At 37.4% G+C, this 24,108-nt stretch overlaps 1 protein-coding gene across 2 annotated transcripts in view; it reads right to left on the bottom strand.

Moving 5' to 3' along the window:
* The window catches only part of Snx27 (sorting nexin 27), a 157,400-nt gene that overhangs the window by 100,771 nt on the left and 32,521 nt on the right, over positions 1-24,108 (bottom strand). The window contains exon 1 of one of the 2 annotated variants that reach the window (XM_081734100.1): positions 3,318-3,469. The exons of the other annotated variant lie outside the window; for it this stretch is intronic. Within the exon in view, the coding sequence (XP_081590226.1) occupies positions 3,318-3,376 (59 nt within the window). The 5' untranslated portion in view covers positions 3,377-3,469. Of the gene's footprint in view, positions 1-3,317; positions 3,470-24,108 lie in introns of those variants that run through there. 2 annotated transcript variants of the gene reach the window in all.

The following is a 24,108-nucleotide window of genomic DNA, read 5'->3' as shown; positions in this document are numbered from 1 at the left end:
AAACAAAAGAATAAACCCGAAATAGTATAATAATAATAATAATAATAATAATAATAATAATAATAATAATAATAATAATAATAATAATAATAATAATCTAATATAAATAAAATAAAGAGTTTATGTGTCTGTCTGTCTTTGTGCGGCCTAGGGACCATACAAATGGACCGAAAGTTACCAAAATTTGGTCACGGGTACCTTGGTCCAGGCTCCAGATCAAACCGATGCGTTTTTTTTTTAACAATTAACCAGGGAGGGGTCTCAGGGGGCGTTTACCGGGACATGTAAAAATAGTAGAAAATGACCAATATTTGTGTCGAATTCATATCTATCGAGGTCGCTCAGACGTGTATTGATACTCCCGATAGTGTTTACGTTCAAATTCAGCCCCCATCCGCCTTCCCAATGAAAACACGTACGTTGTTGGATATATGTTTCTTAATTCTTCTCTAATTGTTGTGTTTGTTTACATTGATATTTTATCTGGCCCGTGCGAAGAACGGGCATAACAGCTAGTAATAACAATAATAATGCCTACAGACCAGTCTTGGGGTCAGTGGCTGAATGTTGGCTTGAGATTCTCGGATGGACCTCAACGGTTGACTATCCCGAGAGGACTTTAGCCTGATTTTCTCAGTCACAACAGTTGAATACCGGAACGGTATTTTAAATATGCAGAACCGGGCCGCTATTTTGCCCAAGTTTATCAATTGTGGAAGTCTTCCAAAATACCGCTTCTCTAATAAAAAGTGCACATCTTTTCTGTATGTAGCATGTTCTCTCATTCGGTAACAATGTGTCTCTGACTTTTTTTTTTTTTTTTTTTGGCCTGTATCTTAACAAGGCGAGTAGAAAACACATTTTGCGTCTGTCCATTACAACCACCACAACACGACAAGAGTCACTGAGTTTTGTTTCTTCAGTTGCACAGCAACCCTGCTCGCATATTTTTCATCCACGGCAAAACGCCGGATAATATGAAAGGGGCCGAAACCGGATCCGGCAAACAGCCGGATAATGTGAATGAGGACTAAGTCTTGAACGGAGTCTTGTTTTTATGTAACGCCACTAGTGCCCCTAACGGCGGGAGGTATAATGATGCATGGACATACCGACCTCCCAATTATTAAACGCGGTATACTCACCAATCTAACGTTAATGTGACACTGTACTCCTTCCCCATGTTCGTCTTTTTAGAGGTGCAGTATACCCCGACTTCATTTTTATGGGTGATAATGCGGAACCGCATCAAACAGCGGAGGTGGCAAAGCACTTGGAACGAGAGAATATTCGCAGAATGGACTCACCTGCCCGCTCCAACGACTTGATTCCCATCGAACACGTGTGGGATGATATAGGGAGACGTCTTGCATCACGTTTAGATGTGCCACGGACCTCCAGCAGTTGTCAATAACACTGTGGAGGAACGGAACTCCATACAATAACAATTCATTAGCAACGTTGTGAGCAGGATTGGAGTACGTTGCAGAGTACGTATCGCTCGCTGTCTGTGGTGATCACACACCATTTTAAGGGCTGTCTACTTCTGTAATGTCAGAGGGAGGCATCGTAAGTCGCAGTGACTTCAGTGTAAATTATTGTCTCTGTAAAATAACAATATTTTTTGTTCTAATCACGTATTTCTTTTTGTTATTTCCTGTATCATACTGTAACATTATTTTCTTTGTATGGCTAATTTCACCAATCTGTGCCACTTGGGAGTTACACAGCATTTGAAATTTACTTTCGTCCTTAAGTTTTGCATACCAGTGTAAATGTTTTCAAGACTTTCATATACTGAGAAATGCCGGAAAATTACAAAGTGATAAACTGTGGTCACCAATTTCTGATAAACCTGGAAACTTATTAATTTGCTTAATAGTATACAAGGTCTATACGGAAAGTAACGTCACAAAGTTTACAAGTAAGAAAAAATCATTTGTTACATAATAATAAGAATAATAACGCATGTAAATTAAGAGTTCTTCAAAATATTGTCCTATTGCGTTGATACATCTTTGCCAGCGAGATTTCCAATTTGCGAAGGCATCCTGTAAGGCCTGTTAAAGAAGTGCGTTTAAAGCCATTTCACAAGCTGCTTTCAAGCCGTTGTTCTGTAACGATCCTTTCAGGGGACGCTGGGGTGTGCCGCTTGGAATTTTTCTTCTTCGTTTCGGGTTCGTACAGGAATATCCAAGTTTTATCACTCGTGTACAGAAAGTGAGGATTATTTTCACAAATTACGAAAACGTCTTGATAAATTTCCATTCGGCGAGAAGTTTGGTCGTCGGTCAAAATTTTTTAGACAAGCTTTGCCAATACTTTTCTCATGTCCAAATCCTTTGTCATAATCTCGTGGACCATAGTTTATGGAATATTTAACATGTCGGCCATGAAATGAAGACTTATTCGACGGTCTGTTCAAAGAAGTTCTTTCACACGAGTCACATTTTCGTCGTTTGAGGTGGTTGATGGGGTCAAGCGCGGGCTTCGTAATTTACCTCTTCACGACCTTCCAAAAACGCCTTGTGCCATATGTAGATTTGCCTTTGTGATAAGGCATTCATCTCCAAAGGCTTGTTGAACCATTGGAAAAATTTCCGCTGCAGACTTGCTGAGTTTCACACAAAACTTAGATCGCGTGTGTTTGCGCTACACCACGACTTGAACAAGAGAGGAAACATAGGTTTACAAAATAGCCCGTCCTTCACTCCGAGAGCTCGGAGATAATTGACGCTCAGTAACTGACTTACACAACCATCGATACCGGCGGATAGAGCGAACTGCAATGTCCAGTCGCTTCACAATAAAATTTATTACATTACTTTCCGGACAGACTTTGTGTGCTATGCCTCTACTATGTGGTTCACTTTCTAAAAATTAACGTTCACCGTTTTAAGTTATTCCCCGAAGTACAAAAACTGAGTGAAGCTTAGCTAAGACATATTTATATAGTAGAAGGTGTCGTTTCATACAGCTTCGGTACTGAAAAAGAACGTTCAACTAAAAAAACAAAAAAATCCTGCTATTATATTTTTTTAATTTTCATTCTCCTTAATTTTGTTTTCGTGGAACAATCTGCTGCAAACTGAAAGAAACTGTAAAGTATTTCACAGTCGAATATTTGGAAAGCCGGGACGAAAGGAAAACTACTCTTCCTTAATTGTCAGTTCAAAAGAGAATCTTGCTACATGATTAATATCAAAACACAAGAAGTCTTCTTTACATAACTGTCACCACTACCACGCAAAACCGGTTCTACCTTTGACCCATTCGGAATCAAGATAGAATTATAAATAAATAAATAAAAATCTTACCTTATTCCATATGGTTTCCATATGGAAGTCTGGTACAAACAGGCGTGAACACTTATCATCGTGACAACACTAAGGCAAATGAAAGGATTGCAGAGTGCATATATGACAAGGACATTTACCACATGCTAGCTATCACCAACGTTATTACATGCTCATTGAACCTCTGAACTATCTCACCAACAGTAACAAGGTCAAGGAAACTCGAGCAAGTGGGAGAATGATCTGCGTTAGACAAGCAAAGCATCTTGGGAGTAACTAACTGATGTGACGCACAGACTATGTATATGAAAAAAATTAACAAAAATAATAAGTTCCTCCTTTATTCGTCAGCACTTGGACTGAGATAACCACATATCACTCCTAAATTGCTTAAAATGTCACCCATGACACACAATTGGCTCCGAACTCATAACAAATGCATTGAGAAACCAACTACTTTTATTATTATTATTATTTGCTTCTTGATACTTTAATGATATTTCGTAATACAATAACTTATTATTATTATTATTATTATTCATAATGCATCTCGCTCATGGGGCAATGCCCCGTATTTCAAGTAATTTTGTGTAATAAAAGGACAGCTTGATTTATATAATGTACCGTATATTAATAAATTCTAGATTTACGATCATGCATATTAATTCAATGCTTAATAAACATAAATACGGAAAATAAATAATTCACTACCTATACTTAATATGATAAGATCTGTCACTCTTAACTTTTAATCGTTCTTTGTTTATTATTAGGTTGGTATCACTGAAATGTCCACTTGGATTTGATTTTTAGTTTAGCATCTCTCATTAGCGAGGCTATATAAAACGTGGACCTACATCTTAACACGGAATCCGAACCACATGAGATCACACCGGAAATAGAACACGGGTCTTCCACGCAAGAGGCGCGTACGCTAACCGCTTAGCCACGAGGATGTCTGCTTTGATGTTCGATGGGAAACTCGAATCACAGGACTGGACTAAACACACGTATCCAATGTCACAAACTTAGTATATATCCATAACACAGGCTATGGTATCCAGTCAGTCACGAGGCAGTGTATTGTTGAATAGGCTTGTATGAAAGTGCACCATGGAGAATACACAATTAGGAGTGATTTTTCTTTAAAGATACAAACTGGAATATACTTCATAGTAAGGAACAAAAACCGTGAATTTGGGCCAGGAAGGTGGCGCTGGAGTAGGCTAAAACGTGCGCTGGCGGATGGCGCTGGAGCAGGCTTAGGCTCAAAAATGGACCGTTACGCCAAGTAGAAAAGAAAACTCTTATCACTTCCAATAACCTCTCACTGAATACCTTGCCCACCTATGAAACCGGAATTAATAATAAATTTCTACCACTTCCAGCAATAGCACAGAGAGAAGTGGAGATGGTATCTTTTCTTAATACGAGGAATCGACTCTATAATTTTTTTTTTTTTTTGTCGCTTCCATTATACGCAGTAATATAATAGTTGTACTACCATAATAGTACTAGTAGTACAATTTGTTGTTGTTCTATGACGATCAATGCTGAAACCGGAAATTGTTGAATTCACTCATTATTAAATGGTTGTTATCAGGGTTGGCTGGTTTAAACCAGCTGTTTAAAAAAACAGGTTTAAACCAAAAAGCGAAAAATGTTCGTAAAAATGTAAGTGTTCGTACAATCTTGAACACACATTTGTGGGTTATCACATTTCACTCCCGTATATTATTCGTATTATATTCAGACCTAAATTCCGCATTCATTACTCAAAGGGATTATACTACAAAAGCAACTTTTTGTTTTTTGTATAAGTTTGAATGTTTCTTGTGATTTTTTTAATAGTTTTTTATTATTATTATGCAGTTGCAATCAAAGAAAAATTCTAAATATTGTTTCGTTCTAATAATGTTTACTATTGATAAAATACATCGAAATGCCGTACTTTTTTGGGGGGAGGGGGGTGTCATACAAACCGCACGAAAGGCATTTTTGAAATCAGAAGTACCTCTGGTATCTATTTATGTATAAATGGGTCTAAGTGGACTCAAATAATTCGTATTTTTATTCACTTTTCGTACTGATACGCAAATTAAGTCGTTGTATTTCTTTAACATGGACTAATACAAGTCGTAGTGAACTAACTTGGACTAAATTAGTTCTTTGTACTCTGCAGTATTTTGAAATTGTCCACATGTAAATCTGTATAATGCTTTCACTTGTGCAACTATTTATCTTTTTGTCCTTCTGAAATGACTCTTGACAATTATATTAACGGGATGATCTACCTTTTCTCGGCACAAAAATTTTTATATTGGACCTTATGGGGAGAACATGGCTACCGAATTTCCTCAGTTTCTAAGGAACTAGGTATCTCTAATGGGAAAGAAAAAAATTGCAGCATTCTACAGAAGTTTACTAACAAGTTGAAATACTTAAATTGTATATTTGTCTGCTAGTTTAGCAGAAATAAATTATTAAAAAATAAATTAGTTTATTTTTATACAAATTATAATATGTCTAAGTTTGGAACCAATTATGGTAGAAAGATCAACTTTTTTTTGTTTTATTCCTTGAGAAGAAACGACTCGAATAGTTTTAATTACAACCATATCTGATACGCCAATTAAAAATAGTATTTTAATATAAGTATTAAAGTCCACCTGTCAAGAAGTTTGACGAGGGTAAGGCATCCGCGCCCACCCTTTTCTTCTGTTTTCATCCCGAGAGATATGAAGGGACCGTTTTCACAGCAGGTGTCAATGCGAATGTAAACATCCTGTCCTCACGTTCAATAGCCCAAGTTCGGCCACTTTCTCTCTCTTTTTTTTTTCTCTCTCTCTCTCTCTCTCTCTTCCGAGGAGGTGTTTCTACCCTGTAAGAAAATTATAGATATGTAGAGAAAATGGTGATCAATTATTTCTGATAGCCAGATGATAGACAAGCATTCTAAAATGCCTTCGAATTCCAAAAATGTATCGACCATAACTTTACCATCTGGTTATTTTCAGGAGGCAAAAGTTATATTATTATTATTATTATTATTATTATTATTATTATTATTATTATTTGGAGTTAGAGTGCAAAGCCATGAAGATACAAATGGCTCCATTGGCTAAACATACACTAGCTGCCCCCATTCAGAACATCTCTTTGTGCGTTAGAAAACATGCTATAACAATGCGCCCCTCGCAAAAATATAATTCAACTCTTATTGACCTCAGTAGCGCTTACTAATAGCGTAAATGCTATAAATCAGGCATTTGCAAGTAGGAACAAAGATTGGCCGAATCACAGAAATCTTACTGTCGTCACGGGCTGTAAAAGGTAATATATGACATTTTCACAAGAAATAATTATGGGATAATTTAATAACGGACAATTTCGAGGGCTGTATAAAAGAACTCGGTGTGTCAGATCCGGCCCTGTAAGGACTATTATGAACGGAAGGTGGCAGTCAGTAGTGAAAGAATCAAGATAATTGAGGAACAAACACGTGATCAAAGCCTAACTGAGACTTGGTTTTAGGAAAGAAAAATCCGGATTACTGCATCAAATGGAAAAAGGATTGCTTGCAGAAAACAAAACACTAGTTGTGCAAAGATAGTGAAGGACCTGGTGTATCCTAAGGAATATAACACTGTTGCGACAAATTGGGGGAAAGCACACGAGGCTATAGCACGAAGAAAATATGAACAGGCTCTAGGAGTCTCTGTTATTCCTTGTGGTCTATTCATAGATAAACAAAACCCCTTCCTAGGGGCAAGTCCTGATGGTGTCGTTTATCCAGATGAAGGAGAACCATATCTCTTGGAAATAAAGTGCCCTTACAGTGCACGATTTTGCGAAAGTATCGCTGAAGCTTGCGAAAAAATAAAATCCTTCTGGCTACGCAAGAATGAAATTTGTTTTTTCCCCAAAAAACCACACGTACTACTACCAAATTCAACAGCAAATGCTTTGTGCTGGAATGAAGAAGTGTGATCTTTTCGTGTTCATCCCTGTAGCAAGTGAGATACCTAGTAATCAGAATGAAAATTATGCCATTATAACAATAGAACGTAATGAAGACGTCCTCAATGACCTTGTGCCAAAACTGCGATGGTTTTACGTATATAAAATGTATACTACCAGAGCTCGCTGATTCTCGTGTGTTTCGTGGGCTCCCAATCAGGGAACCAAAGAGGCCATTCACGAAGGCAGATGACAATCCACAAAAAAGGTACAAAGGAAGTAATGATGTGAACCTCGGTGTCAGTAACAATAAAACTATTTAGTGGCCACAAATATAAAGCATATTGTTGATTCTCGTGTGTTTCGTGGGCTCCCAATCAGGGAACCAAAGAGGCCATTCACGAAGGCAGATGACAATCCACAAAAAAGGTACAAAGGAAGTAATGATGTGAACCTCGGTGTCAGTAACAATAAAACTATTTAGTGGCCACAAATATAAAGCATATTGTAAGTATGTACTGGGCAGTGTAACGCATTCTTAAGCACAAGTTTATTTGTGAGAAACTGTCACTTTGTGTAAATATACAAATTTATATATCACTCAAATATGAGTAGTACATGGGAAGAACGATGAAAGCCACATTTTCAGTCAGGTTTGGCTATGTTCAGAAAATGTTTTTTCTGCACCAAAATATATAAAATGGATGGTGAATGCAGGTTGTAGTTCACTCATGGGTACATCCACGAGTGGATTACAACTTATTGTTACCACCCATGTTATATATCTTGGTGCAGGGGGGAAAAAATTCTAAACCTAACAACCAAACCTTACTAAAAATGTGATATTCGTCATTCTTCCCCTGTACTACTCATATGTAATTCATCACAGTAAACATTTGCAATAACCTACTGTTTACAAAATATTACTCGTATTCTAATGTAAATATTGTAAATAAGTGCATGGATGTCATTAGTGAATAGTCTCAGTAGCTTAATCTGCATACAGAAACTGCAAATCAATGGTTTCATATGCCTACAGAGGAACCTTCCATTGTAAAAATAAAAAGGTAACGCATCATGGATAGTACCCCTCGGGTGATGTAGAAATCTATCCAGTGTTTTCTGCATATATATATGTTTGTGTGTGTGTGTCGTGGATGAATAGTTACGCTCATCCCTTATAATCATGGAGTCCCTTGTTTGATTCCCGATGAAGACACAAGTGGTTCGTATCCTACGTTAAACTGTAGGTCCCACCCATAGGACGTCATCATTCTGAAAGTATGTTCTTTTCTGCGTATCCTGCTTCTTGTTTCAACTCTTTAGGATAAATCGAGACTAACTGACAGTGCGTAGTCTTAGCGGGGTAAGCGCGGAAAACGAAAAAGTTAAAGAAAACAGGGCTTTGCTCCCTTGTCCCCATATAACAATGCACAGTATGGACACTGTTCCAAATGGGTCTTATAGGAGCTATCATGGCAACATTTTTGTATAAGACAATTGGTGTGTGTCGTCTGCATGGTTGTCTGGGGACAAAATAGGGCAAACATGTTTTTCAATAAACAAATAAATAAATAAATAAAAGAAAACGTGCATTTTTCAATTCCCATATCCTCGTCCTAAGAAGGCGCTTAGCGCAACGAGCCTAAACTTTAAATGCTTTAAAAGTTTGTTCTTTTTTGCGTATCCTGCTTCTTGTTTCAACTCCCTAGGACAGTGATGATTTCAGGGGTGATTCTGGGGGGAATTCTCCCAAGAGCTACGAAATTCACCCTCGGGTGCTTGAGATCTTCGCAGAAATTTCTGTGGAGCACGCAATTTTTAGTCGCTTTCTCCCCTGTGCGTGGTGCCTCCGGAGGAAATGATCTGAAATTAACACTGCTATAGGATAATTGGAGATTGGCTTACAATGCTTAGTCTTAGCGAAGTAAGCACGAGAAACCAGAAATATCACCAAAAAAAACAGGGCTTTTGCTCCGCTGTTCCCCCGTGAAAATGCACGGTTTACACACAATACAGGTTGGATCTAACAGGGCTATTTACAGAACGTCTTATATAGCATTTGGTGTGCAGTGTTGTCTGCGGACAAGGAGGCAAAACCGTGTTTTTCATTAAAAAATGGAGTATTTTAAATTTCCCTCGCCCCCTCAGGAGACGCTTCTTCAATGAGACCGTATCCTGCCTCTTTCTCCCATTCTCTAGGTTCTAGGCCAATTAGGACTGACAGGCATTTGAATAAGTCCATTACTTGGTTGCCTAGTAATTAGCCATCAAATTTTCTGCCATATTGGATTTAGGCAGAAAATTTTAGACAAATGTTCCCTCATGTTACCATGTAAAATGTCTTGTCGTGGTGAAAGCTACCAGAAAAAGTAGGTTTCGTTTAGTCCTGAGGAAGTACGCTACATCCTAGAGTAATGCGTGCATATACGCATTTGTAACTTTGTACAGTTAATCGTTAGACAACAGTGTTGCCAGGTTGTAAGGTTTCTAAGTGGCAATAAACAATGCCATATTTAAATTCATCGGCCTCAGAAACCTATAGTTTGACACCAAAATTATCTTTCTAAGTGCTTTGGTTCACGATCTCTCTCTTTATATATATATATATATATATATATATATATATATATATATATATATATATATATATATATATATATATATAGAGAGAGAGAGAGAGAGAGAGAGAGAGAGAGAGAGAGAGAGAGATTTACGTAGGGCGGCGGCCATATTGGAAAATGACGGCTACCAGGAAATCACCTCAAATTTGAAATATATTCCCAAGACATTATTATAAAAAAAAACTTAGGGGACATTTTTTTTACGGACACCTATATATGAGGGCCAGGACTTTACATTGTCGGAATCCTGTGGGGGGCACCCCTCTGCCCTCCTTCCCTTCGCCACTACTGTATGCTATAATATTTGTCCGGAAGGGAAAAAAATTCCCAAAATAACAGCGTTTTCTGATATATACTGTTCTTCTCGCGCACTCTAGAATGCATCTTGATGAACTTCCAGGTTCCAGAGGTAACTGGGAAAAGCAAAAGAGGATACTTCACACCACATCGTCCAGTCTCTTAGTATGGAACCATTGAGGGAGACAAACTCTGTAAAGCTAACAGTATTTGGCAGCTGACAGGTAATCTCAGAAACTGATCGAGAACCTGTTTCATTCAGACATCCACCCCCTTCCCCCTCCATTTCACCACCTCCATTTCGCCTTTCCGCGGCCAAGCTTAGAGTGGGGCGTGACTTACCCTCGTCAAACTTTGACAGGTGGACTTTAATACTTATATTAAAATACTATTTTTTAATTGGCGTATCAGATATGGTTGTGATTAAAACTATTAGAGTCGTTTCTTCTCAAGGAATAAAACAAAAAAAAGTTGATCTTTCTACCATAATTGGTTAAAAAGTTAGACATATTATAATTTGTATAAAAAGAAACTAATTTATTTATTTTTTAATAATTTATTTCTGCTAAACTAGCAGACAAATATACAATTTAAGTATTTCAACTTGTTAATAAACTTCTGTAGAATGCTGCAATTTTTTTCTTTCCCATTAGAGATACCTAGTTCCTTAGAAACTGAGGAAATTCGGTAGCCATGTTCTCCCCATAAGGTCCAATATAAAAATTTTTGTGCCGAGAAAAGGTAGATCATCCCGTTAACAAGTATGTAAAGATCAGTACGACGTATTTTTATCAGGAATCCTTCGTGAGTGAATCGGCAGACGTATCGCAGTTGTGGCCAATTAGACCTGGTTTCGAGTCCAAATGAAGGACAGTTTTCCTCAGATGTAAGCCGAGAAACGGTTGAATTCCGCTTTAAGCGTATGTGACCCCTTCCAACATAACTCGGTTGTTGCATAATAACACCAAGGCGAAACAAACTTATTTCTGTCCATATGTGATATAAATACATAGAGCAAATTATTTAAAGCAAAAAACCGGGTTTAAACAAAAACAACTGTTCTTTTTTTTTAAAAAAAATAAAAACCATGGTTTTTGCCAACCCTGGTTGTTATACATGCCTTCGGCGAAAGAGACCTGGGTACCGTTCCCGGTGGAAGTTTTAGATTTCACGTTAGGCTGTACGTCCACATCTCATATAATCTCGGTGGTGAGTGGGAGCTAAACTGCCAATCAAAGAAACAACTGAAAATTGTTGATTTCTACTTCTTCCGATTTGAATAGAGAGTTAATAGAAGAGATTGAACATATTATTGGGACGCTAAATATACTGTTAAAAAAGGCCTTTCGATATCTGTTACCGCTTTTGCTCTATTGAGGTCAATATTGAAGCCAGAAGCAATAGTTAATTTCTACCACTTCAGTTTTTAATAGAAAATGGGTGGAGATTGAATCTTTTCATGAGACACTGAAGAGATTTCACAGGGCTGGATTAACTCAACTGGAGGCCCGGGGCTGAAAGGGAAAATGTAGTTCCTGCTGACTTCACCTAATACATTTATGTGAAAGTACAGAAGGGAAGTTAAGGGAATGTTTCATAGTTTTGGTCATATTTTATTTTATGATGATGATTGTATCTTCATGATTCTTTTTTGATAGTCAATTGAGATTTTGATTAGAATGGAGGCCCCTGTCTGTCTGGAGGCCCGGGACTACAGACCCCCTAAGCCCTTCCCCTTAATCCGGCCCTGAGATTCCAAAACACCGCTTGTAGCTTTCTATTACTCCTTTTGTTCTGTGGCGATTAATCTTCAAATCGAAAGTCGTTGGATTTCAAGGGTTAGCGGGATACTGAATCGATCCCAAAAAACCGCTTTTCAATACATCGTAACATTTTTGCTTTATGCAGGTCAATATTGAAACTGGAGGCAGTAATAACCTTCTACTTCTTCCGGTTTTAGTACAGTAATACAGGTTTATATGGTGTAATTCCTTGAGATACTGAACCAATCCCCAAAACACTTGTCACTACCTACTACCGTTTTTAGACTTCCAAACTATGCTATGCACAAATGCAGGGTGTCTACTAAAATTTCAAACTGAAATTTTGTGACTTTTTCATGACCTTTTCTTTACCAAATCATGCAATTTCGCAACACTCTCAAGAGCAAATTTGGGGGCGAATTACTCCGAATGTTCATGCATGCGATAGAAGCGTGCTTTGTTTGTGATTTGGTAGCGTCTGAATCCGACCAAGAACATTTTTGGTGATGAATTTTGACGTTTTATAGAACAAAATTTTCCAGTCTGTGCTTATATTTGTACAGATAAAAAAAAAAAATCGTGACCCGAAAGCTAAATTTTGTTCTATATCGTTCCCCTGTCGACAAGTATCAGAGCAAAAACTATACGAGATATCGAGTAGTAGTTTTCTGCAATCAATTCAGCGTCCTGAGACTGGGTTCCATATCATGTTAATCCTCTACTCAAACTGAAAGTGGTACAAATCAACTGTTTCCGTTTTCAACACTGATCCCCTTCAGAACAAAAACTATAGTAGACAACGATAATTAAGGTAAATCTACTGCTATATCTCTTCTGAGAATATAGGTGGCACTCTTTTCGGGTGCAGAACAGCACCTATTTAACATTACACACACGTAATGTATTGTATTGTAGTACTGGACCCTCCCCAACAAAAAATTCTGGGTGCGCGCCTGTGGCTTATAGACCTATAGCCTCGATGCAGACAAGGGATGCTATGAACTCAGCTCTCCTGTGCAACAATTTTCAACAAAATCGGAGAGTTCCCGGTAGAAGCTTATGTGGTTTGGATCCCACATTAAGTTGTAGAGCCACGTCTTATATACCTTCTCTGCTAAAAGGGACGCTAAACTCTAATCAAACCAATCAACAGGGAACACGAAACTTCCAAGACAGAGGGAAAGAGAGGAAGCTACTATATTAAGAGTCTTTAAAACAATGTAATAAATTTGCCACAGACAATTCGATTAAACAGCTGAATCCCAATAATACTAAAACAGCCATTTGTTACATTCATTACAATCGAATACAACACAATAAGTCTTAAGTTCGCTATCAAATTTCGGGAATTATAGCTATATAAAAAAAAATATCTTAAATATTTGGACAGCACACGGATACTGAAACTATTTCGATACGATGAATCTTGTAAATATTTCTTCAAACAGGATGCATCTGCATATGGTAGAAGGTCTATGAGAATAAGATCAATGCCCTAAATTTGTTCCATGGATTAAAGTCACGAGAAAAAGATCAATCGTACAAAAACTTACAATATGTGAATATACTACTTTTTAAATAAACAAAAAGGTATTTACTATCTGAAAAGCATCACTATGCAAGCCTACGTAATATACGGTATTAACCGAAACGTCCAATTGTTTTCATAAACAACAAAGAAAGCATATTCACCTCATGTATGCATGTAAAAGGAAGTAATGCAGACCGAAACTGCCAGTGATGCACCGATATATACAATTTGATGGAACCAATGAACCAATACGAAGTTTCCTAATCAGAATTAATGACCACTGGATCGTGGAAATATATGGATAGCAGCATGGCAGACAAAATCAAGTACCTATGAACGGCATACTACACTGCTTTCTTTCTTTTTGCCAACATCTTTCAGAAAAATACAAAAATTGATTTGACTAACTACACTGCATTCAATTGTGTACATTTAAGTAGTAGAACAGTTGGTCTATTTTTGCAGTTAAAAATGCAAACCATTACCAGTAATTCAGTATGCATAACTCAATTTCGTAAAAAACTGTATTTGGTCTAGTCTGTCTTGCTACTATCAATATAGTAGTTCAAAAAAGCTTCCTCCTTTTCGTCTGCCCAACTGAGTTTTTATTAAACTTTCGAAATTCGTGAGAGTGAATAAGGATTTTCTTTGAATTAAGAAATCCTCAAATAGAACGTTTCGTACAATTTCGAAAATTCATGTCATGAATAAAATTATTTATTGCATGGTCAAAAGATCCCTTATAGCTCCCTCGTGGCCATGTGGATACCGTACGCACTTTTGGTGTGGGAGAACAGAGTTAGATTCCAGCAGGAGCTAATGTGGTTCGAATATCATGCTAAGCTGTAGGTCCACGTCTCATATCGCCTAGATGCTGAACGGGACGCTGTACTCAAATCTAACTAAAAGATCCCATATACCAAATTTCATGCATTAGTTTGTCAAAAAAATCTTGGTAAAAAAATCTCTCTGAAAATCTGTGTATTCGTATTCTTTAAGGATTAAATCAAGCAAATATGGATATTCTTTCACTAATTAAATTTTTTAAGCCAAAGAATGTTGCTTGTCAGACAGGCAATGGACATATTTAAACAAACTAAATCTCTACAAATAAAAATGAAAGTGACTGCACCACGGAAAACAGCTGAATTATCTGAAATGAAATTTTGAATATAGTTAGTATTTTTTTTATTATGCCACTTTGATAAAAATGCGTAACCCAAGGGCATTGGAATCTCTCGCATGTAAAAATTGAGGAAGACGATTAGAACAAAGAATGTTTTTACACAACTACATTTACGTGAAAGTTGTACGGTAAAATGGGAAGCTACATGTGCTAATGGGACCGGATTTCTACCTCTACCAGTACAACTAATCATAATATATTTTTCCATCACCGATAGGTCACTTGCTACATATTTTGAATTTGCTATAGGCCTATCCTATGGTCCTTAGGGAACTTCGTCATGATGTAGAAATTATACCATCAATAATATTCATTTATTTTATATTTCTCTACCTTCTTTGTCACTAGAAGTATAATTTCTACTCCAACAATGTCTTGACATTATTACGATACTGACCTGGAAGTATTCCTGTGAAGATCCAAAATTCTTCAAAAGACTCGATATTTCCAGCAAATTTATCAATTGCTTTTCTTTAGGATTATTTACAGCTTAAGTCGTGTTACGTAGCTAGCTAATCACATACTTCGGTATGGTATTTCAGTGGTGATAAATCTATCAGAAGAACCTATGGACTCCGTGATTAATACGTGTTCTTTACAAATAAGCTAATAAGGTCCTAACATCATTTAATTATTACATATTGTTCTTTTATTCCCGTTTCCCAATGCTTCTCATTGACTTATCGTTCCAATCAGGCAAGTTTTTCCATTCTTCTCAACATATATTTAATACATTACAGAGAACTCAAGTATAGGCCTATTTTTTTATCGTCTTTTCGTAATGTCCACATTTCTGCTTCGTATAACCCAATTCTTAACTAACTAACTAACTCTATGGCCTATGGAACCCGGAGGTTCAGTGCCGCGTTCACAAAAGCTCTCCACTGACTTCTATCCTTAGCTAATTGCATCCAGTTTCTACTTTGTATTCCTATCTCTGCGAGATCCATCTTAATATTGTCCTCCCATCTGCGCCTAGGTCTTCCTAATGGTCGTTTTCCTATGGGTCTACCAGTCAAGACTTTGAAAGCGTTTCTACTTTCTTCCATTCTAGCTACATGACCTGCCCACCTAAGCCTCCTAGACTTGACGACCCTAACAATGTTGGGTAAACCGTATAAACTATGTAGTTTCTCGTTATGAAGCTTCCGCCATTCCCCATTCTCGTTCCTCTTGGGTCCGAATATTCTTCTCAGGATCCTGTTCTCAAATACTTTCAGTCTATGTTCTTCCCTCAGAGTAAGCGACCATGTTTCACAACCATACAGAACAACAGGCATGATTATCGTTTTATATATTTTAAGCTTCAAATTCCTCGACAGAATTCGCGACAACAAGAGATTTTGAACCGAATAGTAACACGAATTTCCTGCTTTTAGTCGACATTTAATTTCTTCGTGAATACGATTTTCGTCTGTTAAAATTGATCCTAAATATTTGAAAGTATCCACTTTATCAAAAGCATTATTTAATATTTTAACGCCTCCACAATTTGCCGTATTACGGTCCCGACGCACTTCCATGTATTTAGTTTTCTCTGCATTTACTTCTAAACCCATGTCCCTGCAAGCGTTTAATAAGATCTCTGCATTTATTTCTACTGTTCTCCTATCATCCCCTATTAAATTTACATCATCAGCATATGCCATAACCTGATGAATGCCGTTCAACTCTAGGCCCTGGTTGCTATCTTTGATTTTCCTTATGGCGTATTCCAGCACAAAGTTAAATAATAATGGCGTCAACGCATCTCCTTGTTTCAGGCCATTTTCGACGTGGAAGCTCGTGGACAAAAATTTTCCTACCCGGACTTTACTTTGGGATTCACTTAAACATATCTTAATTAATCTAATTAGCTTTCTCGGTATTCCAAGTTCTGTAAGAACGTTGTATAATGTTTCTCTCCTAACCGAGTCGTAAGCCTTTCTAAAATCAATAAATAGTTGATGTACCGGGATATTGTATTCCCACTTCTTTTCCAGTATTTGGCGAATGGTAAATATTTGGTCGATAGTTGATCGATTTCGTCTAAATCCGCACTGATAATCTCCAATAATTTCATCTGCGTATGGAGTCAATCTTGCTAACAGAATATTTGAAAGGATTTTATAGGATGTTGACAGAAGAGAAATGCCTCGATAATTATTACAGTCAGTTTTGTCGCCTTTCTTGTGAATTGGAACAATGATTGATTCTTTCCACTCTTGTGGCAATTCTTCCTTGTTCCAGATAAGGAGAATGAGTTTGTGTATCTTGTTCCACAATTTTTCGCCTTCAGCTAAAATCAACTCAGCCGGAATTTCATCTACACCCGGAGATTTGTGTTTCTTCAATTTCTTTATAGCGGCTTCCACTTCTATTCGATTGGGTTCTGAAATATACGGTTCTGCGGTGTGTATCTCCTTTTCTCCACGCACATTAGTTTTTTGGCTGCGTGTTCAGCAAATCGTCAAAGAAATCTTTCCATCTATTTAAGAGGCTATCCGTATCGGTGAGAACTGTTCCGTCAGATTTCTTTAATATATAAGCACGAGGTTGATAGCCTTTCTTAAATTCGCTGATCCCCTTATACATGTCCCAAATATTTTTATTTGTACTATTATCTTCAAGTTCCTTAATTTTAGCTTTCAAAAAATCCCGTTTCTTTGTTCTAAAAGTTTTGGAAGTTTCCCGCCTGATATCTGCGAAATTTTGTGTAGTTGTTTCATTCGGATTTTGTAGCCAGCGTAATTTTGCCTGTTTTCTCTTCTCTGCTAGTTTAATACATTCTTGGTCGAACCATGGTTTGTTCCTACGTATTTCCGCGTGTCCCAATTTTTCTATTGTTGAACTTTTAATGCTATCTCTAATTTCAATCCAAGTATCCTCAACACTAGTGCACTCCGAGACTTCTAAAACCGCGAATCTATTCGAAACTTCAATCTGGTATTCCTCTCTCACCTGGCTCTCTTCTAATTTCTTTAAATTAAATCTCTCCGTTTTCGGACATTGAATATTACCTTTATTCAACGATAATCTCTCCCGTATTATCGCTACTACCAGGTAGTGATCAGTGTCACAATCAGCCCCTCTAAACGACCGGACGTCAATTATGCTAGATTGTCTTCTATCTACTAAAACGTGATCAATTTGATTATGTGTTTTTCCGTCTGGTGATGTCCAAGTATATTTATGAACATCTCGATGTGGGAATTTTGTACTCTTCACGATTAGCTTTTTGGATGTTGCAAAGTTCACGAGTCTAACACCGTTGTCATTACTTTCCTTATGCAAACTTTCGTTCCCTATAATCGGTTTGAAAATATCCTCTCGTCCTACCTTCGCATTGAAATCCCCTAACAGAATCTTCATATGGTATCGCGGGAGTTGGTCAAATATCCGTTCCACTTCTTCGTAAAAACTGTCTTTTATATCGTCACCCTTATCTTCAGTTGGAGCATGTACATTTAAAACAATAATATCACACCACCGTCCCTTAAGAGTAATAAAAGAAAGTCTGTCAGTAACAAATTCAACCCGTTTAATTGCTGGTAATATTCGTTTGTGAACGAAAAACCCTGTTCCTAACTGGTGATTTTTATTTCCTTCCCCGTAAAAGAACGTAAAATTTCCGGAATTCTCAGATCCATTTCCTTCCCACCTAACTTCCTGAACTCCTACTACGTCCACCCTGTATTTCTCTAACTCGTTCGTTACGAATTTTAACGCGGCTGCCCTATAAAGACTTCTAATATTCCATGTTCCAAATCTCATGTCCATTTTCCTTTGCTGATGTCGTGCCAAGTTATCAGTCCTTGTCCGAGGCTTTTGTGAATGTTTCTGAACAAGTACCTTTTTTTACAGGATGAGGGTGTTAGCCTTACCCAAACCCCCAAGCTGGAGGACCACTCCTAGTCGTCTGTCCGCGACTGCTTATTCAGTATATTCGCAGCTAACCTCTATATCTAGAGGCCTTCTCCTCGATCCGCAACCTGAGGACGCGCCATGCCGTGGTGACAGGAACCCACGTTAATAACCCAATTCTTAGAATTTTTAACTTCTTTTTGTAACTAGTCATAGTGTGTCATAGCGTCTCACATAATGTGTTTATCATTATTACCACAATCATCCTAAATATAGTTCACAATTCCACACTTTCCTTTCTGTTTATCGTTTACATTTCGTACTTTCCTTAACACTGGTATTTAAGCATTGAAAAGTAGCCACCTATCCTATTTTCTTTGTCCAGACTTTCCCAACTGTCCAGTGCGATTGTTTAAATTTTTTACTCATTTGATTTTATTAGCGTATCACATAGAATCCGACTAAATTATATATTCATGTTTAATGAAGTTAGAAGTCCTTATACACCAAATCACGTCCCTTTAACTGGAACGGTTGAAAACAACACTAATAACAATTTCCAAGTAAACACTTTTCTCTACGGGTCATTTGGAGGGAAGAACAGAGATCTGAAACGATGTCTAGTTCTATTGAGATTCGAAAACCGGAAAATAATATTTGTAACTTTAGTGTTGAGAATAACTTGCCTACCAAAAGCCTAATAAGACGATACTATATAGAACTCGCGAGAACAAATTCTATAGAGTATCGCATCCTTACGCTTTTGCTAAGGCAGAATGTGGCACGGTTTCAGATCTCTATTCTTTTATTGGAGTTGATTTTGAGTTTAACGTCCGTTTTAGCAGCGAGGCTATATCAGACGGGACCTACTGATTAACGTGGAATCCGAACCACATGATCTCCTGCAGGGATAAGACCCGGGTCACCCACGCCAAAGGCACGTACACTAACCACTTAGCCACGAAGGAGCTCTCTTTTATTGGAAAACGAAGTAACAAATGTATGAGAATATTGCTCTACTTTCCAGAATCATGTTTTTGGTTGGATCTTCCTATCATCAAGGGCTCGTGAAATAGTATATTTTTATATACATTTTAAACCTCTCCTCTACCCTTAAGATAAATTTGGAGTTTAGTTTCCCGTTCAACACCGAGGCTACATGATACGGGACTTATAGCTTAACGTGGGATGCAAACTGCATTAGCTCCCACCGGGAACCGGACCGAAGTCTCCTGCGCAGAAGTCACGTACGTTAACCAGAAGCCACAAAGGCCCCTAAGAATATCCATTTTAATAAAAGTGATATGATAAAAAATCTAGCCTTAGTTAGTATGATCAAAACTTCATTACGAACTGCTCAGCCAATTTCCCGTGATGACGAGACAGAAAATGACGAAAGTGTAGAAAAAACTGTAGAAACTAACCTTCTTTTCCCCCATAAAACCAGAATCTTTGGAAACGCTGGGACACTTATCTACTTTTCTTTTCTTTTTCTAATCAAGAGTTTATATAACGAAATTTATCTCCCTACTTTACGGGACTCTTAAGGTACTGTACTTTATTTTGACAGTATAAATTTTGTCCCGGCGAAATTAAAATACCGCTAATTTTATAGTAATTATGTGATATCTTTAAATAGATAAAAGATAATCGAAATATGGAACAAGAGCGCCCTAGACAATATTATTTTACATGAGAAACCGTTATCATGACTCACTTATCTGCTTTCGATTTTTAGCCATTTTGAAAATCGGCATTTATTTTCGCGTTTCTAAACAGCTTTAAACGAAAAGCCACTAGGTGATCTGTGATAACGGTACCTCATGCAAAATAATATTGTCTAGGGCGCTCTTGTTCCATATTTCAATTATCTTTTATTTATTTGAAGATATCACATAATTACTGTAAAATTAGCGGTATTTTAATTTCGCCGGGATGAAGACTCTTAACATACACATTTTAAAAGAAATGACACGATAAAAAAAATAGTTTTGAGTAGGCACTATGTTCAAAAATTCATTTCTAACGGTTCAGCTAATCTTCCGTAATGATGTAACAATCGACAACGTCGATAAGATACAGTAATCATTGACCGTAGAGTGTCATGAAAGCATAGTTATAAGCAGGGTTAGGGTTTTTAGGTGCAATTTTTATGGCAAAAGGGAGGGAAAAGGTGCTAAAAATAAGCCAAAACAGGGGACAAAAAGGTGCTCTTTCTCTTTATAGCCCATAACTCATTATTTATTGAGAAATTGAAAGTTTCAAAAAGTAAAAACATTTTGTAAAGAAATAGTGTAAATTAAAAACCTGTTTACGTTCTAACTATCCATAATATTGCTTTATCACAACTAATAAACGTAAGATAGCCCTAAAAAATGAACGACAAAAAATTCTCTTTCTCCTACTTAAGATAATTGACATAAATTCACATGTTTTTCCACATCATTGTTAATTATTGATCAGAGGAAGAAAAGGACATGAAGCTGTTGTACCTCAATACATTAAGCATCTCTTATGTTCTTAAGAGAAGTTTGTTCCTATCGGGAGATAAGACGTCTTTATAGATGCTAAAACTTCTTTCCACATCCACAGACACACGGGGGACAAACTTCGTGTTCACTCGGAATGATAACTCTGTAGATGTAGAAACTCCACAACATCCGGATTCTTGTGAAGTCTAGCCTCAAGTTTGTCTCTGGCAAAACCATCTAACTGTTCCCTCACCGATATAAATATTTTCCACTGTTTTTCCTTCTCGAGACCGCTTTCTTCCAAACTTTTAATGGCTACTGGAATATACTTGTACGCATGGACACAAAATAGTGCTGTCTGTAAATCTTGTATCTTCTCCGGTAGCAGAAGTTGTTGTGTCTTGGAGATAGCATCTACGTCAGTTGGATCCAAAGAAAGTACAAACTCCTTCATCTTGTCAAAATTCTCACATACGAAAACACAACATTAAATCCATGTTCCCCAGCGAGTAATGACCGGGAATTTTGAGAGGGGTAGGTCTGTGATTTCTCTGTAGACAACGGCGCGACTCGGGGCTTTCAGAAGAATTTTCTTCAGGCCAGCAATGAACTGATTCACTTCGTCGTATTTATTCCTAATAGATTCACAAACCCTATGAAGGGTATGGACCAACCAGGTTACATACTTTAACTTGGAAAACAACGTCTTCAACTGGTTAGCTGCTGAAAGCAGGTATGGAGCCTGGTCCGTAATCACCAGGACAACTTTCTCGAACTGGGTACCATTGAGCCAGAGCTTTTGACAGAAGTCCATGAATGACTGCATGACTGTACTGACATTGGCTTTCTGCAACTCATACATCTTGAACAACATGGACTTAACTTTTTATCTGCGAGGGGAAAGACCAGAATGCTCAAAATATATCGATCCATTGAATCTGTAGTTTCATCCAGCATGATTCCCACATCGAAGTCCGATACTTTCTCCTTGATTCTTCGTATGGTTTCTTGATAAACAGGTTCAAGATAGTTTTTTCTTAAAGTACTCTCATCGGGAACTGACGTTCGTGTATACTTTTCAAGAAATCCTTTCAAGGCCGGATGGTTCACCTTATTGAGTGGTATTCCTGCTTGACTTAAAGCTGCACACAAATCAATGCTAAATTAATTTAGATTTTGGACCTTTGAAGAACACTGCTCAAAGGTGTTTCTTAATAGCGGCTGTCGGAATTTGTTAGTTTGAAGAGACTTATTCTTTTGATGCTTTGAACTAGAAATGTGTTGCAGGATATGGTCTCGATGTTTTTCATCCAATGTGATTCCTGAATCACAAACAGTGCATCGAATAATGCTCCCATCAGTCTCGATGAAATCTTGCTTGAACTGAGACAGGGCCAAATATCTGAATTTGGACACCTTCGGTATGGGGAGTTCTTATACTGAAATTGTTAAGCAACAAACAACTTCGATTCAACAACAGAAACGTACTGGGAGAAGGTTTAAGTTAATTTTTATTCCCTATTACTAGATTTAAATTTCAAGCTAGCTAAAACTCAACTCTTGACTATTGTCAACAATTAGAATGTATAAATACACTGCTACTGATTCAATATAAATTAAAAGAACCCAATGAACTAATGTTTTCTATTGTTGCAGGTGTGCTGTATTTGTATTCCCTACAGTCCGGCGTTCACTGAAAGGAAACAGGCGCAATAATTCTACGTTCACGCATATATATATATATATATATATATATATATATATATATATATATATATATATATATATATATAATTTCTTATGGATTGGAAAGTAAATAAAATGGTAAAATGCTGTAGAAGAATGAAGTAGAAGAGAAAGACCAGAAAAGGGGGAGGAAATGGGATTTGAACATAGTGGATAAAAAAGGGATAAAGGCTACAGAAAGGGGAAAAAGTTGCTGGAAAATGACCCCCATTCTCAATTTCAGGGAACATCTCACACATTGGTTTCTTTCAGAGAGCTCTAATTTGCCCTACAAAGAAAAAGTGCGCACCTAAAAATCCTAACCCTAAAAATCCTGCACACCTAAAAATCCCATAAGACTCTCAGAATACCAGTCAACTTCGGTTCCAAGCATCACGGAGACGGTTTACAATATGGGGGAGACAGGAGCATTAACTTCCATGGAGTCAAAAAATCACAACACCATATTACGCTTTCCAATCATGGGCGGTCCACTTTGAAAGTTTTTAGCCCTACTTTAGTCCCACTGAAATGATGTTAACGGTGTTCATATGCACCTCTAAATGAGCTGTTCCTAGTGCTGGTTGACTTCCGCAATCATTTTTGTCGCATTCGCTCTGTGATTTTTAGTAACAATCATCCTCAATGTTCGCCGGTCTAAGTCACTTAGGCTTTTCCTTCGTCCACTATTACTCTTCGTGGTTTAGTCCTCCAAGACGACTCAGACTCACTTTAAACAATGTTCCTCGCCCCACATCCAGCACACTGCTACCTCGATATACTTGCGCTAATTAACTGCGCACACACGATTTGGGCTCCTTGAAACTGAAGAGAATCAGATTTTACATCATGACAGTGCCCGCTTCAATAACAAGCTTTGGGTTCTACCACGCCTGACGTGCTGCAGACGATTACCTAACACATTATGAACAATCAGGCGCTCCATACGCACACTCAGTGTTATAAGTACACGTGTTTATATAAGTTTCATACTCTGTAAATCTGGCTCCTATTCGCAGGTCACTTTTGCTGGTAACTGTTTCCGTGTTTCGCAATACATTAAATAAATTTCCATACTAAATTTAACTACTTTTCTCTTATTCTTCGGGGCATGACTTTCAATATTCGTGCAAGTAAATGAGATGATACATTAGTACATATACAATAATTGTGACATTTCCCATTTACTACAGTAGTGAGTTTCTAACAAGCTTCTTATACTTTAAAGGTAACCAAGAAAGTTCTGTCACTTTTTGTGAAGGTCTGTATTCAATTGGCCCTCACACCGTGAGTTGAATGCGAATGGAGATAAGGCGAAGATCAGTTGTTGGTGTAGGTATATCCAACATAATACCTGGTTGTGGCTGTTCAGTTATACAATGAACTTGAGTAAGGACACAGTAAACATGGGA

This window comes from Thermobia domestica, chromosome 12 (genome assembly GCF_964235325.1).
Source record: "Thermobia domestica chromosome 12, izTheDome1.hap1.1, whole genome shotgun sequence".
Taxonomy (NCBI): Eukaryota; Metazoa; Arthropoda; class Insecta; order Zygentoma; family Lepismatidae; genus Thermobia; species Thermobia domestica.
The sequence above is the reverse complement of the archived record's forward strand: the minus strand, read 5'-3'. Positions and strand labels throughout refer to the sequence as shown.